The sequence below is a fragment of the Lemur catta genome, chromosome 19, assembly GCF_020740605.2.
Source record: "Lemur catta isolate mLemCat1 chromosome 19, mLemCat1.pri, whole genome shotgun sequence".
Taxonomy (NCBI): Eukaryota; Metazoa; Chordata; class Mammalia; order Primates; family Lemuridae; genus Lemur; species Lemur catta.
In genome coordinates, this window is record NC_059146.1 from 30,617,701 (window position 1) to 30,635,536 (window position 17,836).

Consider the following 17,836-nt stretch of genomic DNA (forward strand, 5'->3'; position numbering starts at 1 on the left):
GCAGGTTTTCATTCCAGTTAAGCCCAAGGGAACAGACAGCAGAGGTAGAAGGTTGCCAGGCTGCTCGGTGCAAGGGGCAATGTGGCCAGTGGCAGGCGGGCCATGATGGGAGGCAGAGGCACGTGTGGTCCTTTGGTGGCTCAGTGACTGTCAGGTGATTTTGGGTTCCCAAAGGAGGGGATCCCATGGTAGGGGGAGGCACCCCTTCCTCCATCCCACCCCAGCCCCTCTGGTCTATCTCCTCAATTGGACTTTGAGCTCTGAGAGGGCAGGCCCTGGGGCCATCTCAGTCACTGCTGTGTCCCCAGCACTGCCTGTAACAGGGCTTGCCCCAGGGGAGACATTCTCATTTACTGAGTCTGATGTAAGCAAACCCCCCCCCCACCATTTTTTTTATTTTTGAGTCAGGGTCTTGCTCTGTCACATGGGCTAGAATTTAGTGGTCATCACAGCTCACTGTAGCCTTGAATTCCTGGGCTCAAGCAATCCTCCTGCCTTGGCCTCCCAGAGTGCTAGGATTACAGGCATGAGCCACTGCACCCTGACTCTTTTTTTTTTTTTTTAAATAACACCCCTCCCATCCACCCCATGACCCATGATTTCAAAGACAGGCAGGCCTGAGGTCCACTTCCAGGCACTGTTATAAGGGCTCATTTAATCCTCACCACGTCATTATGAGGTAGGCATGTGGTTTATCCCCAATGTCACAGATGAGGAAACTGAGGCCCAGAGAGGTTCAGTCACTTGCCCAGGGACACACAGCCAAGACATGGCAGAGGGTGGACTTGAACCCAGGTGGGCTGACTCTAGAGTCCATACTCTTATCCACTATGAATACGGTTCTTTAAATCAACTTGTGTTTTCCCTTAACTTGTTCAAGGCAGTATCTGTAAAATCAGGGGATGAATTGGAAACACTTTTCCCTAATACTCATTAAAGCAAGCATATATCCATTTAAAATAAAACGCTTTCTGCCTGTACCACCCAAATCACCTCCAGCACCCCATTTTGGGAAATGCTCTTCCATACTAAAGCCTGGTTGCCTAGGAGAAAACTTCAGGAAGCAGCTTTAATGAGTAGATAAGAATGATTTGCAATTAGCATCAATTGTCTGCATGCAAATTAAAGCTCCCAACCGCAGGGCCCTCTTTTGTAGCCGGCTCCTCTCCCATTTTCTTCCCTTATTTCTGGGTTCAGCAAATCTTTCCCTCAGAAACAGGGTAATTTTATACCCACCCCCCCTTGCCTCAGCCACAATTACTGCCACCCTGGCTGCTTTTACATCTGGAATTTCAAAACCCCACCGTTGTTCAGGTTCATCAACGTGGTGGGCCTGTGCCCAGAACAGACCCACACCTGCGACCCCGGCTGCACTCTCCTGGCCCCGTGTCCCTCTCAAGAGTCTGTAAATTGAAACGATGAAGAATTACTTGTCTAGGGAGGCGGACTGAGGCAGACACCTAACTCACGAAGTCCCTCCCTCCCTCCCTCCTCCAGCCCTTCCCTCAAGGAGGCGCCCGCCCGGGGAAGGGCTGATGCCACAGCCACTCTCAAACATGGTGGTTTTCAAATGTCAGAGAAACCCGGTAAGCCATGAAGTCATTTAAGCAGGGATTGATCAGCATTAAACATTTTTTGACAGACTAGACTAGATCAAAGAGCATCACACGCAGGCTAAGTATTATTTCGGAGACCACCGCTTCACCTTTTCTTACACAGGTACGTCCGTACAGACAGACACGGTTCTGCCGTGGGGTGCGGCACAGGGGTCTGAGGCCACTGCCTGAGTGGTCGTGCCTGTGCAGAGACAGGCGGGTGTGAGGTCTGGCGAAGGTGTTGGGGCTTCGAGGGACATGAAGACCCCGTGCCAAGTGCGTGCTGGACACAGGCTCCCCCACATCCACACGTGGTCAGGGAAGGGCGGTGAGCCTGTGGCCTCAGGGGCCGGCGCTGGGGACTGCCGCAGAGCGGGCCTGCCTGGCCCCCAGAGCTGTGAGGGGTCCGACTCTGCCAAGTGCCCCCAGCTCTGTGCGTTTTCCTGGGAGGCGGTTCCTTGCCCTCATCGATCCCCACGTGCCTGCGGGCTGCACTCCCGGCTGCTGGTTGGTCAAAGCCTGTTCCCACTCACTCCTCTCCCCGCCCCCTACCAGTGGCTCTCAGAGTGCGGTCCTGGGACCAGCAGCATCAGCGTCTATGGGGAACTTTTAAAAAATGCAAACTCTGAGGCCCTACTCGGACCTAATGGATCAGATGCTCTGGGTGGGGCCCAGCAAGTGGGTTGACCAATCCCACCAGGGGGTTGTTTGGGGACCACTGCCCTATGCCAATAGAGCCCCGAAGGCCAAACTGACCTCCCAGATGTGCTCAGAGCTGGGATGGTCACATGACACTACCTGCTGAATGAGGTTCTGGAAAAGTTTTGGTTTCTCCCTAGAGAGGGGAAGCGGCACAGAGGCTGCAACCTTTCCCGCTGTTCCCTGCTCACGCACTGCCACTTGCCACCACAGCCATCTTGAGACCAGGGAGACACAGCCAGCACGGTAAGGATGGCGAAGCAGGGAGACACAGAGTACCAGTCCTTGAGGCCTTCCCTGAGCTGCTGCACCAGCCGGGCTCTGCCCTCTCTGGACTTCATGTCAGGGAACTGTGAAACCTCTATTTGTTTAAGCCACTGTGGGTCAGGTTTCCTATTACGTCCAGATAAATGCACTCCTAAAAGACATAGTCTGTGACCCCCCAAAAGCATAAAAACTGTTGGTCTCAGCAAACAGAGAAGAAAAAAAGAGACAGAAGGTCAGAAAGAACCAGAGACAGAGGAAGACAGACAGACGTGCAGCGGTTTCTCTTCCTCCACCTGGGGTCTTTGAAGGCTGAGGGATGGGCAGCAGGGAGGGTCCCCAAGCCTCCCAGTTCTGTCCGCAAACTACTGTGTCAGCACGTCCATCTGGGAGCATGTTCTGGGGAGGGGAGTCCCATCTATCAGGACTGTAGAAATAGGACTGGGGGAAGTAGCAGGCGGTCAGGATGCCCTAAAGCTGCTGTCCCCAACCCCCGGGCCATGGGCTGGTACCAGGCTGTGGCCTGTTGGGAACCAGGCTGCACAGCAGAAGGTGAGCACGGCAAGCGAGTGGAGCTTCATCTGCATTTACAGCCGCTCTCCATCACTCGCATCACAGCCTGAGCTCTGCCCCCAATACCCCCATGCCCCCCATTTGTGGAAAAATTGTTTTCCATGAAACTGGTCCCTGGTTCCAGAAAGATTGGGGACCCAGACTAGGTGCAGTACCTTACCTGGGCTGCCTTGGCGGGTCTCGGCCGCCCCCGGCCAGGCCCGTAGGGGTGCTGGAGCCTGAGGAGTACAGCTTCGGCCGGTAGCCCTTGCTCTGGCCGGCGACCACGGGGGCGGGGGAGACCTCCCGACGCCTGTCTGTGTGGTGGGGCCTCCCAGCAGCCTCACGTCCCCCGCCACAAAGGCCCATACTTCCAGGGGGCTTGTGTGGCTTGGTGGGCCGAGGCACCTTGGCCAGGGACATGCAGCTGGGGCTGGAGGTGTAGAGGGTGGTGTCAATGCCACTGTCACTGGAGCCACCCTTAGAGAGGGGGTCTTGCTCTGGCTCCAGGGGGTCCAGGGGGTCGAACCAGCGGTCATCGCTGTGGCTGCTGGATGCGTTGCTGGAGAGGGTATTGCTGCTGGAATGACTTGAGTACTGAGGTTCTCCCTGGAAGGCAAGAGAAGTGCGTCATTCCTAGATGCCAGGACACGGCCAACTCTTCCCTCCCTGGGGCTTCCCTTTGCCTGAGTGTGAGCCCTGGAACCAGACAGCTTCCAATCTTGGCTCCCTGCTTATTGGCCATGTCACCTTGGGCAAGTGATTTGCCCTCTCTTTGCCTCAGTTTCCATATCTGTAAAATGGGAGTGATGATAACCTGCCTCATGGGTTGCTCAGGAACACATGACATGTACAGAATGAGCTCCCCACATCTCTACCTGAACACGTCTAGAACTGAGCTCTGGGGCCTCCCTCCTGATCCTGGCCCCTCCCCATCTCAACAACAGCCCCACCATCCTTTCAGCTGCCCAGCCAAGAGCTATGGACTCACCCGGACCCTGCTGATCTAACAGCAAACCTGTTGCCTGTGTCTTCAAGACAGATTGAGGGCCTGCCCCTTCTGCCTCCATGGCTGCCCAGTCCTGTGCACCACCTCCCGCTGGGCCAGCGCCCCGGCCTCCTCCCTGGTCTCCCCGCCCTCTCGCCCTATTTGTTCCCCACCCACGGCCAGAGGGAAGCCATGAGCACCTGTGTTAGATATGTCTCCCCTCGGCTCAGAACTCTGCATGGCTCCATCGTACTCAGGTGCGGACTCCAGAGTCCTCACCACAGCCTGTGAGGCCTCAATGATTTGGTCCCATGTTCGGTCTCAAGCTTCATCTCCCCTCCCCACCCCTGTCACTCTGCTCCGGCCACTGTGGCCCTCGCTGTTCTTGGAACACGCTGGAACTCCCCCTGCTCAGGCCGTGGCACTTGCTGTTCTCTCTGCCTGCAATGCTCGGTCCTCAGGTGTCTCCGTGGGTCTCCCCTACTTCATTCAAGGTCCTGGCTTAAAGGCCACCTCCTCACAGGCCTTCTCTGACCACGTCGTGCCTGTCACTGGCTTTCCCCTTAGCTGTGCTTTGTTTTGCTTTCTCAGTGAGGACCAGTTGTTAGTGTTGTAGACTCTGTTTATCTGCTCATGGCTTGCCGCCCGCACTGGGATGTCAGCTTCCTGAGGACAGGGCCTGGTCTGTCCTCCTCGTCACTGTGGTCCTCATGCCTGGCATGTCGTAGGTGCTTGTCCAACACTCAGGGGACTGCCCAAAGCTCACTCCGACTATCTCCTCCAGGACTCACAAGACTCCATTTCCCAGCTGCCCTGCAGCGAGGTGTGGCCACATGCTGGAGTTCTGGCCACTGCCATGCAAGCAGAAGTGACTCATGCTATTTCCTGGCCTGGGACAAAAAATCCCCCACAGGACCCTCTCTCCTCCCCACTCCCACCACTGGAAAGATGCAGGGACCCTGCAGAGGGCTTGAGGCCCCGGGGGACAGCAGAACCACAAGAGGGAGGGAGCCTGGGGTCCTGAATCACCACATGGAAAGCTGCTCACTATTACACGACAGCGAAATAAACGTCTATTGTACAAGGTCACTGAGATTCAGGGGGCGCTGTCTGTTACAGCAATTAATCTACCACGACTGACGTCATAATGAGGAAACCGCGGAGCCAGAACGTGAACCTGGATGGTTCTAACTCCAGAACAAGCACTGAGTCCCTGGGCTGAGTGGAAGGTGCGCTCCCGTGTGGTGTTCAGAGGCCACACGCGGGCAAAACTGCCCAGCCCACAACACTCAGGCCCCTAGGAGAAGCCACGAGCTCCGGAAGCCTGGCTCCCCAGGCGGGGCAGGGTGGGGCCCGACTCACTTTGGAATGTCTGTTGGGGGAGTCTTTGCCCGCCGCGTCCTGCCTGGAGGTGTGCTTGCTTCCGCTGCTTCCAGCCATGGCTGAGAGCCTGGCCTGGGCGGGCACATGCCACAGAGGCTCTGCAGGAAAACAGGAGACACACCAGCGGTTAGGGGTGACTCAGGCCAGGGCCTCAAGAATCTGGCCTAAATATGGTTGGATGGTCCCACCCCTCTGCCAGCCTGTCTGCTCACCTGGGGCATGACCCCATCAACAACTTATGCCTTAGGGTACAACACCACCCAGTAACGGGTGTTTACGGAGCACTTACTACGTGCCAAGCACCATTCTGTGCCAAGCACCATTCTAAGAGCCTTACATGGGTTAACTTGTTGAAGCCAATACAACAACCCCCCATCGTCACCCCCAAAGGAGGCTGAGCACATTTTTACACTTACTGACCATCTGGATTTTCTCTTTTGTAAATTACTTGTTCATCACCTTTACCCATTTTTCTCTTTTTTTTTGAGACGGTCTTGCTCTGTCTCCTGGGCTAGAGTGCAGTGGCCTCATGGCTCACCGCAACCTCAAAGTCCTGGGCTCAAGCGATAATCTTGCCTCAGCCTCTCAAGCAGCTGGGACTTCAGGTGTGCACCACCACGCCTGGCTAATTTTTCTATTTTTTGTAGAGACAGGGTCTCGTTCTTGTTCAATCTGGCCTTAAGAGATCCTCCTGCCTTGGCCTCCCACAGTGCTAGGATTACAGGAATGGGCCACCACACCTAGCCTCCTTTACCTATTTTTCTATGGGACTAGCCATCTTTTACCTTATTAGTTAGTAGAGTTCTTCACATATGCAAGGTAGCAATCTTTTATTGGTTAAATGTAGATAAATTGTTTTTAAAAAAAATAGAATCATAATAAACAATGTCCTACAACTTGATTTTTCACTTTAATATATCCATTCTTGCTTTTCCCTTTATATCTTCACAATACATCTTCACGTAACTTGACATGAAATCGCCTCATTTTTAACAGCTGCGTAGTATTCCATCAAGTGAATGTGCATCAGTTCTTTACCAATTTCCCACTTACAGCTATTTAAGTGATCCTCAATTTCACCTTATAACAATGTTGCAGTGGCCCTGCCTCTACACGCAACTTTGAGCAACCCAGGACGGTGTCTGGGACAGGGTCTGTGGGTGGAACTGGTGGTTCAAAGGGGAAGCAGGTTGAAAACCGTGATGGCTGCTGTGGGTGCGGACTGGTCACCCTCCCCCGGCCCGTCAATGCGCCTGAACCCAGCATCTCTCCGACTGACCCCAACGTAGGGCATTTAGTTAATATGGATCAGAATTACAAATGCACTATCTGAGGATTGGAACCCCGGGGGGTTTCTAACCCAAAAGCTGACACTTTTGATCACAATGGTATTCAAATTAATTATAATAAAATTGTTATTAAGCATGTGGTCTTTGTCAGGCGCTCCTGTAAGTGCTTTGCATGCATCACCTGGCTGTGTCCTTAGTACTACTGTGAGGTGGGCGTTAGCACCATCTCCACTAGTTCAAGAAGAACATCATGGTCCAAGGTCACGCAGCAAGAAAGGGCCGGGTAGGAAGCGCAGCTCAGGTCCTTCTGACGTTAAAACCTGTGCTCTCGAGTGCCGCACCTTTCCTGGCTTCCCCAACAATGGCAACCCTGTCAGCGATGGGTAGTGAGTGCTTGATGAGCAGGGGTCCTTATTCTCCTAATGACGGCTGTCCGTGCTGAGGGCTAGGCGAGCATGAGCTCTCTGGACCCCCAAACCACCCTGGAAGGAGAGACACTTAGCATGTCTACTGTGGAGGAGGAATCTGAGGCTGAGAGGGAGGAGGTCACTGCCAAGGTCATAGGCCAAGCACATGGCAGACTCAGAACCTTCCACCGTGTCTGTGGGCACCCGAGCTCACTACCGCAACCCCACTGCCTCCGTGCAACCCTTGGGCACTCTCGGGTTCATGTTCCTGCTGGGGAAGGTGGGCCTGGTGGCTGGGCAGGGCACTCAGGGCCACTGCAGAGAACAGCCCGGCTGGACTCAGTCTGGACTCAGTTGAAGGTGTCACTGCTTGTGTAGCTTTCATTTGGGAGCTGTGGACACGAGAAAGCTGCGAGGCTGGCGTCTTTGTCCGCCTACTCTGCCTCCGTAGCTGGTTTTCCTCTTTGGAGCATCGCACAGGCCCAGGAGGTGCTAGTCCGCTGGGAGGCGGCCAGCCATGCTGGGAAACCACATTCCTACAGAGCCAAGCCCATGGCAGTCACGTCCAGCCTCAAATGCCACCTATAGTTGACAACTCTCACACTTCTGCCCTTGGCCTGACCTCTGGCCCTGACTTTAGATTCGGACTTAGCTGCCTTACAACACCTCTGCCTGGGAATCCGTAGACCTCGGTTCAAATCCCAATTATGCCATGCACCAACAGTGACCTCGGACAAGTGACAACCTTTCTGTGTCTCCTCTTCCTCATCTCTCAGCTGGAGCAGTCCCAGCGCCCACTCTGCTGTGTTCCTCACATGATTAAGCAGGAAGGCACGCGCAATGCTGGGCATGTAACATCACACAAAACCGTGTTGTTCCCACGACTGTCATCTGAGCAGGGCTGCGCATACCCCATGTCTGTTGAAGGGCCTGATCTTCACTGTCCCGTGCCACCCCAAGGACTACCTTTTTTCTGGGTCTTGAATACATTCTAGACTTCGTGATGAATCTAAACACAGACGGCCCTGATCTGTGTGTGTGTGGAGGAGGAGGTGTTACTCAGCTTATAACAAGGTCCCAGGAAGGGAGAGAGGAACCCGGCTCTAGGTACAGAAGAGGAAAGATGGGAAGGACAGCAGTGAGTCTCTCATCTGGGGCCATGGTGCATGCTGAAAATACCTCCTCCCCTTTCTACACTGTGGTGGGAAGAAATACCAAGCAGCACTTTTCTCTTTTTCTGAACTGGGTGGGCCAAAAAGAAGAAAAGGTCTAACTGTCTGTCTGTCTTGGAGCAAAGATCACAGCATTGTAGGCAGTGACAGGCAGGGTCAAGTGTGCCGAGGAGAGGAGTAAACCACGGCTGCAGGCCTTGGGGGCAGCAGAGGGGCCAGGGGTTCCACCTGCTTGTCTGAAGTCGAACCACTGTCCCTGGTTTATGAGAACCATGGCCAAGGTCCTGAGGGTTCATGCTCTAGGCCCTGAACGCTGGACCCCATGCAAGCTCTTCCCTACCCCACAGCACCTGGGGAGCTGATGATGTGCTGACAGCACCTCCCCTCCCAGCTGCCCAGAAATCCTCAAACATTCCCTAAGAGGACATCTCCGTCTCCCCCTTCCAGTGTCAACCCTAACATTTCTTTCATTTGCTTCCCTCTCAAGCCAGCCCGCCCATTCATCTGGTGGGTCTTAGGCTTCAAAGGGGCTGCATGTTTGTTATACGAAATTTTGTTTAAGATACTCATCTAAGTAGTAAATGCATGTGATTCCTAATTACATATAGGGGAATAAACACGAGAAGATGGTCTACCTCACTGGTCATCAGAAAAATGCAAAACCACAATGTGACACTATTACCTGCCCACTGGAACGGCTGAAACGAAAAGGATGGTGAGGACATGGAGCAACCAGAACTCTCAGAACCATCGGTGGGAGTATAAGATGGTCTGTGTCACTTTGGGAAATGGTTTGGCCCTTTCTTATAAAGTTAAATATATGACTCAGCAATTCCACTCCTGGGGATCTGTCCCCCAGGGACATGAGCAAACGTTCATCAAAAGACAGGTACAAGAATGTTCCCAGCAACACTGTTCTAAGCAGCCCCAAACTGGAAACGACCCAAATGTCCATCAGCACTAGATTAGGGCAATGAATTGCGGTTCGTTCACACAATGGAACGCTACTCAGAAATCACATTGCTACTAATAATCCTGTGGCTGACTCTCACAAACACAATATTGAGCAACAGAAGCCACACACACACACACACACACACACACACACACACACACACACACGAAACATAACAGTGTGATTCTATAGTCTACAAAATTCAAAACCAAGCAAAACTAAGGCTGCGGGAGGCAGGACAGGGTACTTGGGGGGTACTGACTGGGAAGGGCAGGGGGGCCTTGGGGAGGCCGGCCTCGCTCTGTTTCTCGCCCTGGCGTGCCCGCTTTGCGATGCGTTATCAAGCTGTGCACTCGGGATTTGGGCTCTTTTCTCAACGTGTGCAATGTGTCCGTCAAAGTCAAAAAACAATATGGGAGGGTTTATGTAATTAAAAGCCCCAGAACACGGTGGTTCTGCTCCCCTTAGAGCACCACTTCTGATCCTTTTCAACGGCCTTCACCGGGTCCCGCCAGCTCCTTGTCACACAGCTGTGCTCCTGCTCTAGACATATCAGTGGCAGCAGATACCATCTGCTGATGGCCTGTCTGGGCGGATAAGGATCTTCCTCACTGGTTCCTGCTGCTCTCCTGGGTGACCTCTCTAATCTTACATGTGGCTCTTACAGCTTTCTTTTGTGTTTTATCTGTCACTGACAGGAGGGGGCGTCGCCTGTCAAAGTAAGAGTAAGAGGCTCTGTGGAGTGAGGTGGGAGGCCCTACCTGGCTTCTGGCGCTCCATCGTGCTCTCCTGGCTGGTCAGGCCCCCTGAGGAGGAATCGCCGCTGGATGTTCCATCGTGGCTGAAGTGTGGATCGAAAGACAGCAGTGGGTGCGGGGCGGCTGTGTACCTGCAGGGCAGCGAGAGACCGGCACAGGGTGAGGACCGGTGTGTCAAAAACCACCGAGCCTGAGACTTGCTCGCCAGTGGGTTTTAAATACACGGGAGGTTCCACTGTGGACCAGGGCGAGAAAGCTGTTGGCAGGACGGAATGAGTAAGCCTGGAAACACGCTATTAACGGAGGGTCAGGAGTGAGAGTCTCGCCTGGGAAGCCTGCCAGGGAGTTGTTGGTAGCAGGGAGCCCAGGGCAAGGCGTGTTCCTCAAGGAGGGAGGAGGCAGAAGCTACCTGGGCCGACTGCCCCACCTTCAGCTCCTCAGGGGTCCTGCTTCTTGGCTCTGAAATAGGGTGGGCTGTTGTCGCAGTTACAGCCCCAGGCCCGACTAGGGGCACCCTCTCTCTGACCGCAGGATGAGGGAGCATTTGTAGGTGCAGGAGGCCTGGTGTGGGGCAAGCGGGGCTTTAAACCTTACCACTGCCTCTTGCCCAGCCAGGTGCAGGCAATTCCTAGCCCTGAGCCTCAGTTTCCCTCACCGCCGAGAGGTGGACAGAGTAGGCCCTTCCTTGCAGGACTGAATGACACCCCACTATGCTCAGCGCTTAACCTGGGGCCGACACATGACACACGGGGCCTTGTGACAACTGACCAATAGGCTAGAACCCTGTGTGTGGCCCTGTGCTGCCGGAGGAAGGCATTGCAGGGGAGAAGTTACGGTGCTCTCAAAGCCCTGATTCGCCCCTGCTAGCTGCCTGACTTCGGTCGGGCAAGTGCTCGTTGATTTGAACAGCCGTTTTTCCATCTGAAAAATGAAGTAACATTTTCTCCCTCCTAGGGCTGCAGAGGGGATGAAATAACAAAGTTACCCCCCAGACAGAGATCCCCCTGGGGCCAGCTCAGCACACCCAGAGGCAGCGGCCAGGATTTAAGGGAGGAAGCGCAGAAGGTTCTCCTGGTGGCCTCACATCCCAGTGGCATTCTCTACGCCATGGAGTGAGTCTTGTAGACAATGCCCCACGTCCATTCCACCTCAGGTCAGAGCCTGTCGTGGCAGAAACTCCTCTTCCTTGAGGTTGATTCAGGGACAGGCATGTGACAGTTTTGGCTAATGACACGTGAGGGGATGTGAGAGTGATGGAGACTCCCACAACATATGTCTGGCTCTCCACCTCCAAGCCTGTGGCAGGACCCTACTTCCTGGTCCCCTGGGATTGGCTGGATGGGGCCATGTGACCAGTTCTCCTGGAAGAGCTGTGAGAGAAGTGACTTGGAGGTGGTGGCTGCTCAGGCAGTCGGGGTCCTGAGAGGTCCCCTGCCAACCAGCGGTGGACCTGCAGAGTAGCTGAGAAATAGAGCTTTCTTGACTTAAGTCAGAGATTTTCAGATGTTTGTTACCCAGCATAGCCTGACTGAAATGGGGAAAAAGTCTTGCTCCTAAGAGAGATGACAAGAAAACATGGCCTCCCTTTGTCCTGCAGATGCTTCTGGGTCCACACAGAACATCACAAGCTGCGGCTGTCCTCTTGCTACCAGCCCAAGGATGAGGCCAGCACTGAGTGTGGGAGAGAGGAGGTGGGAGGAATCGGGCCCTTGATGATGTTGTCAAGGCGCTGGATCCACTCTCCCCGCTGCCTGCCCTGCCTCCGAGCGTCTTCTTCTGAGAGATAACAAATGCCCACGATGTTGGGGCCCGCCAAATTCAGGTTACTTCAGCCAGAAGCACCCCACTGACACTGAGCCTCCAATCATAACGCTGCTATTGCAACCTTCCATTGGCTTCTAGGATCTATACCTTCACCCTGGGGGGATCTGGTTGGGAGGAGAGGTGATAAACTGGGACCCCTGACATCCAAAAGAGGAGTCAACTGACTTACCCAGGTCACCGTGCCAGCTCAAAGCCAGGGCTGTCTCTACAAAGACCACACTCTAAACTCCTAGGTTTCAATGCCCCAAGGACAGCAGAAGGGTGCTTGGGAGGGGCACCACACTCTCCGAAAATGCAACTCTACGTACCTGCCAAGAAAAGACATGCCACCCTCCCTTCCCCCAGCCAGGCCTTGCTCTCTAACACCCCCAGGAAAGGAAGACAAAGCCAGAACATAATAAGCACAGAGCGTTCATTCTTACTTTTCTCACTGTCCGAGGGCCCCGTTTCCAGCAATGTGTGGGGTTTTACAAAGGCAACTCTGACTACAAGCAACCTTCACCTCACTGGCTGGCTCCACACCTGGCCAGGTGCCTGCTCAAATGTGGCTCCGGCATCGCTGGAGACTGAAGCGTTGATGTCCTTATTCAGTTTTTCCCAAAAAACTGCTATCAAATCCTAAGCACTAAAGGAAAACGTCGGCAGTGGCTGGGATCAGCCAGGGGAAAGTGGCAAGTGTGGGTGGCAGACAGTGCTGGCTGCTTCCCTAACGTCAAGTCTCTCTCTCCTCCTCGGCAACAGAATCCCAACTGTATCTGGGCGGCAGCGTGGTCGGTTAATGGACTACATCTCCCAGGCTCCCTTGCACTTCTGGCCAATGAGGTACAAGTGGAAGCGCCACGTGCGACTTCCAGCCAGGAAAGCTCCTCAGAAGTGTGCCGGGGCCTCTGCCTTGTGGGCTCCTTCAGGCCGCAGCCCAGGCAGCCACCCCGGCCAGGAGTCGCAGGCCACGGGCGGACAGCAGCGGGGGAAGCCGGGGTCCCAACAATGTGGGAGAAAGTAATGATCTTGTCTGAATCTGTATTTTGCAGCTAAACCAAGTCCTAATAGACAGACCCCCTTTTAGATGCACATATTTTACCAGGTTTCACCTCGTCTCTCAGCCGCTGTCCCCAGTGAACACAAGCAACACTTTATCCAATTGTGTAATTCTCTTACTAATAAGACTTATATTATTCCAGTGCGAACTGATTGACCTATGTTGACCATTCACTGGGATGCTGAATATGTCCCTTTTGGGGTCATTGCTATCATCACTGCCCAATTTTGGTCAAACCGATTGGAAACTGGGACATCTCAGCATCTTACCATGCACAGATCTGGGCAAACATCCCTGGTAGAAGAGATGGTCAAATAGCTGCCTCCAACCTCATCTGAGAAATTTAAAAGTAATTACTCTATCTTTTCTTAGAGGATAAAATCACTTTCACTAGCTGCAGTTTCAGGCCCCTCCAGGCAGAAGCTGGGGGTACTGACTCCGGGGAGGCCAAGGTCGGGGTGACTTAAGGACAGCAGGGTTGGCTACGGGATGCTGGCTTGAGCTTCCCACTTGGCCACAGAGGAAAGTACCAGGACAGACGTAAATGTGAGCAGCAGCCTTGCCCACGTGGGGGCTCTCGCCTGCTCTGTCAATGTCCTGCAGTGATGGGTGGAGTGATGGCAGATGATATAGCCACTGTCAGCTGCCACCGCAGCAGCCGTCACCATCTCTGTTCCTACTGGTGGAGCCCAGATTCTGCTCTGGCAACCATCCCTCTTGTCACATGATTTGAGTAAATCCTGACAGTTTAAGACAGTCCTAGGGGTGCAACGTGACCTTGCCAGGAGTTGGTTCATGTATGGGCAAGTGACCCCGTTCCTTCTCTCTTAAAAACAAAAAGAAGCTCTTCTCTCTTTTTCTGCAGGGCCCTAGTTCTACTTGGGGCCACGGTAGCTATCATGGGGTCACTAGTGGAGCGAGGTCCCTGAGGTGCAGAATTAACCAGCCCTAGGGCTGTCCTATGTCTGGACTTCTTGTTATGGGAGATGATAAACCCCCTAACGCTTCATGCCTTCTTGAGTTGGGTTCTCTGTCACTTGCAGTCAAATGCCTGCTAACTGATGTGCCACTCTTCATGGAGCTGGCAGAGGAAAACAAAAGAAAAAACAAAGCCAGCCGGGAGCCTGATAAACATGCGTCAGGGCCAGTCCAACCCCGCAGACTTGCTGGGCCTGGTGCACGTTTCTGTCCTAACGCTCCGTACTGAGCTTGGGGGTTTGTTCATCCTGCACACAAAGGTCGCAGATTCCTGAGGACAGGGACGGCATCCACCTGCCCCTGTACCCAGCCAGCAGCACAGGCCCTTCACTCGGCAGTAACAGCCTTTACGGAGGCTCCGGGATGTCACGGGACAACCGCGTAGTAGGAAAAGGGGAAAGGAGCTGAGGCCAAGGCCACCCGAGTAGCCCTGACCTGCTCCTGGGCCTTTTCCGCAGGCTGGTGATGGACTGTGAACATGAGGTGTGCTAGGAACGTTTCACAGGGCTCGGAACCCGACTGTTGCTGGAGACAGAAAATGCTGAGACGTGGGCTGCAGAGGGCAGAGCCAGGCTCCACTGGCCCTGCGGAAAGAGAAGGGCAGTCAGGAAAGAGATGGAGTCCCGGGAAAAGGGGATATTTTTCCATTTGCTAATGACAGTGAGCCTGAAATACAAAGCCACAGCCATCACTACTGTGGGTCGGGGTTCTGGAGGGGACCATGCGTGTCGCTTTGACTTGGAGGATGAGTTCAGCGTCCTTTGGGCAGGAGGACAGCTCTGGACTCAGGGTCAGCCCCCCAGAATCACAGGCCTGGGGTCCCATCCTGACTCTGTCACTTCCTGGCAGAGTGACCTTAGCCAAGTGATTCCCCTTGATGACCTTTAGCTTCCCCGCTGTAAAATGGGGATAATTAAACTACACACTTTGTGGGGCTGCCGGAAGGACTCTCTGAGATCGCGCATATAGACCCACGGAACACACTAGAGGACCCAGAAATAGTTTTGCACAAACAGGCCCAATTAATGCTCCCCTCAAGCAAGACGATGGAGGAGGGGGCCTTTTTAATAAATGGTGCTGGAAAATTAAACATCCATAAGCAAAAAGGGGAACACAACCGTTTGAAACCTCTCACCTTAGACAAAAATTAACTTTAAAAAATTAACTCAAAATGGATCATGGACTTGAATGTAAAACAGTAAAACTTCTAGAAAAAAAAAAACATGAGAAAATCTTCAGGACCTAGGACTAGGCAGAGTTCTTAGACAACAACAAAAACATGATCCATAAAAGGAAAAAAAAAATGACAATTTGGACTTCATCAAAATCAAAACCTTTTGTTCTGTAAAAGATTCTGTGAAGAAGATGAAAAGATAAGCTAGAGACTGGGAGAAAGTATTTGCAATTCACATATCTGACAAAGGGCTTGTGCGCAGAACGTACAAAGAACTCTCAACCATGGAAAAACACTGCATCCAATTAGAAAATGGGCAAAAGACACGCACAGACAAGTCACTCAAGAGGATATACAGTTGGCAAATAAATAATGAAAAGATGCTCAACATCATTAGCTGCTAGAGTAATATAAATTAAAGCCACAACGAGATATTGGTACATACCTATCAGAATAGCTACCATGAAAAATACTGACAACACCAAATGGTGGTGAGGATTTGGAGAACCGGATCATTCATACATTGCTTCTGGGAATGCAAAATGGTACAGACACTCTGGAAAACGAATTGGCAGTTCCTTTTAAAACTAAAAATGGGCTTACCATACGGAAAGCAATTGTACTCTTGGGCATTTATCCCAGAGAAATGAAAATTTATTTTCATGCAGAAACCTGTATGCCTGAATGTACATGTTCATAGCATGAATATCTGTTATGGCCACAACTCAGAACCTACCCAAATGTCCTCGCACGGGCACACGGTTAAACTGTGATACGGCTACCACAGAAGACGACTTACAACAATAAGGAATCGACTATGAGACTTGCAACAACTTGGATGAACCTCGAGGATATTATGCTGAGTGAAAAAGACAATTTCAAAAAGATATATGCTGTTTGATTCCTTACAAATAACATTCACAAAATAATAATAATCAAAGAGATGCAGGCCAGGCATGGTGCCTCATGTCTGTAATCCGAGCACTCTGGGAGGCTCAGGTGGGAGGATTGCCCGAGGCCAGGAGTTTGAGACCAGCCTGAGCAACCGTAAGACCCTGTCTCTATTAAAAACAGAAAAAAAAACTAGGCAGGCATGGTGTCATGTGCCTGTGGTCCAGCTACTCGGGAGGCTGAGGCAGGAGGGTCACTTGAGCCCAGGAGTTTGAGGATGCAGTGAACTGTGATGATGCCACTGCACTCTAGCCATGGCAACAGAGCGAGACTGTGCCACAAAAAAAAAAAAAAAAAAAAAGGAAAGAAAGCAAGCTAAAAAGAGATGCAGAACAGATTAGATTAATGGTTGCCAGAGGGCAGGAATGGGGAAAGGGGATGGGTGTGGCTATAAAGGGGTGGCATAAGGAGTCTTTGGTGATGGTTACATATGACTATACGTGATAAAACTGCATGGAGCTACACACACACACACACGACTGCATGTGTGACTGGTGAATTCTGAATAAGCTCTAAGGCCTGTACCAGTGTCAACTCGCTTTGCTAGAGCATTACATTTATACGGATGTTAACAACAGGGGAGGCTGGGTGAAGGGGTCATGGGACCTTCCTGTACATTTCTTCTTAACTTCCTGTGAATCCATAATTATTTCAAAATAAAAAGTTAAGAATAATAAAGGGGGGACACCAAGACTTTGGGGAAAAAACCCTGCTCCCAACAGCTCTCAGCAACATCATCACCACCACCTGTGTTACTGGCTCATCCCGTGCCAACCGCCACTTCCAGCTCAGCCCTTGCTGCCGCCCAGGCGGCCCCACAGCCCACCTCCCGCACACACTGGATTCCTCTTCTCGCGACTTCCACACCATCCTGCTTATCTGTGTCTGTGGCCTCCGCTCTGTCTGGAACGAGCTTCTCCCTCCTCTCTGCAGCAAACTCCTACTAATCTCTCAAAGCTCTGCTTAAATTTCACCTCCTCCGGGCAGCCAGCCTAGACCTCCAGGGCTAGGCTGTTCCCTCCTCCTCTGTTACGGTGCTCGTCACAGTGTGCCTGGTTTCTCAGGTCCTCTCTCCAGCACGGTCAGCAAGCGTTCACAACACGACCCCGTAGCAACTGAGTGTCTCAAATATTCCTCCTGGCACCTACCACACAGCAGGCTCCTGGGACACTTTGTTGAAGGAAAGCTGAGCGGTGGCCATTGGAAGATGAAACAGTGGGTATGTTTCCCCAGTTCAACAACAAAGGCTTCGAATCTCACAATGGCCTGGTGTCACGGCTTCCAGAGCATGGTCCCTGGACCAGCAGCATCCATGGGGCGCACTTCACCCCAGATCTGCCAGGTCAGAAACTTGGGAGCGAGGCCCAATAATTTGTATTTTAAACAAGCCCACCTCTGGGTGACTCCAGTGCACGCTGAAGATTGAGAACCACTGGTTTAGTGGACAGATCCCTGGAATTAGGGCAGGTGGTTTTACTTAAACAATCCCACTCACTCACTACATCCTTCCATCTAATACGTACCATGCTACGCCACGTGTCAGACCTGTGCTGTGTGACGGGGACACAGAGGGGACCTGGAAAGCTCCTAGACCTCAGCAAGCATACCCGCTCTCTCACCCCTCTCTCAGGAACACGCGTGCACACATGCACGCACACACGCTCTTAACTGGGCTAATAGAAGGGAGAGTGCTAAAGGCCATGGTCAGGAACTACACAGGGAACTGAGGGCAGGGAGGCAGCACCTCCTCTTGTGCCAGAAGAGCTTCAGGGAAGGCTTCCTGGAGGAGGAGCACTGGAGCTCGAGTT

The 17,836-nt window shown here is 52.7% G+C and overlaps 1 protein-coding gene across 2 annotated transcripts in view; it reads right to left on the reverse strand.

Moving 5' to 3' along the window:
* Positions 1-17,836, reverse strand: part of SIPA1L3 (signal induced proliferation associated 1 like 3) — a 219,186-nt gene that overhangs the window by 33,355 nt on the left and 167,995 nt on the right. For both annotated transcript variants that reach the window (XM_045532124.1, XM_045532122.1), the window contains exons 13-15: positions 10,066-10,193; positions 5,461-5,579; positions 3,292-3,719 (exon numbers count right to left, since the gene is read on the reverse strand). In XM_045532124.1, coding sequence (XP_045388080.1) covers positions 3,292-3,719; positions 5,461-5,579; positions 10,066-10,193 — 675 coding nt within the window. The remainder of the gene's footprint in view (positions 1-3,291; positions 3,720-5,460; positions 5,580-10,065; positions 10,194-17,836) is intronic.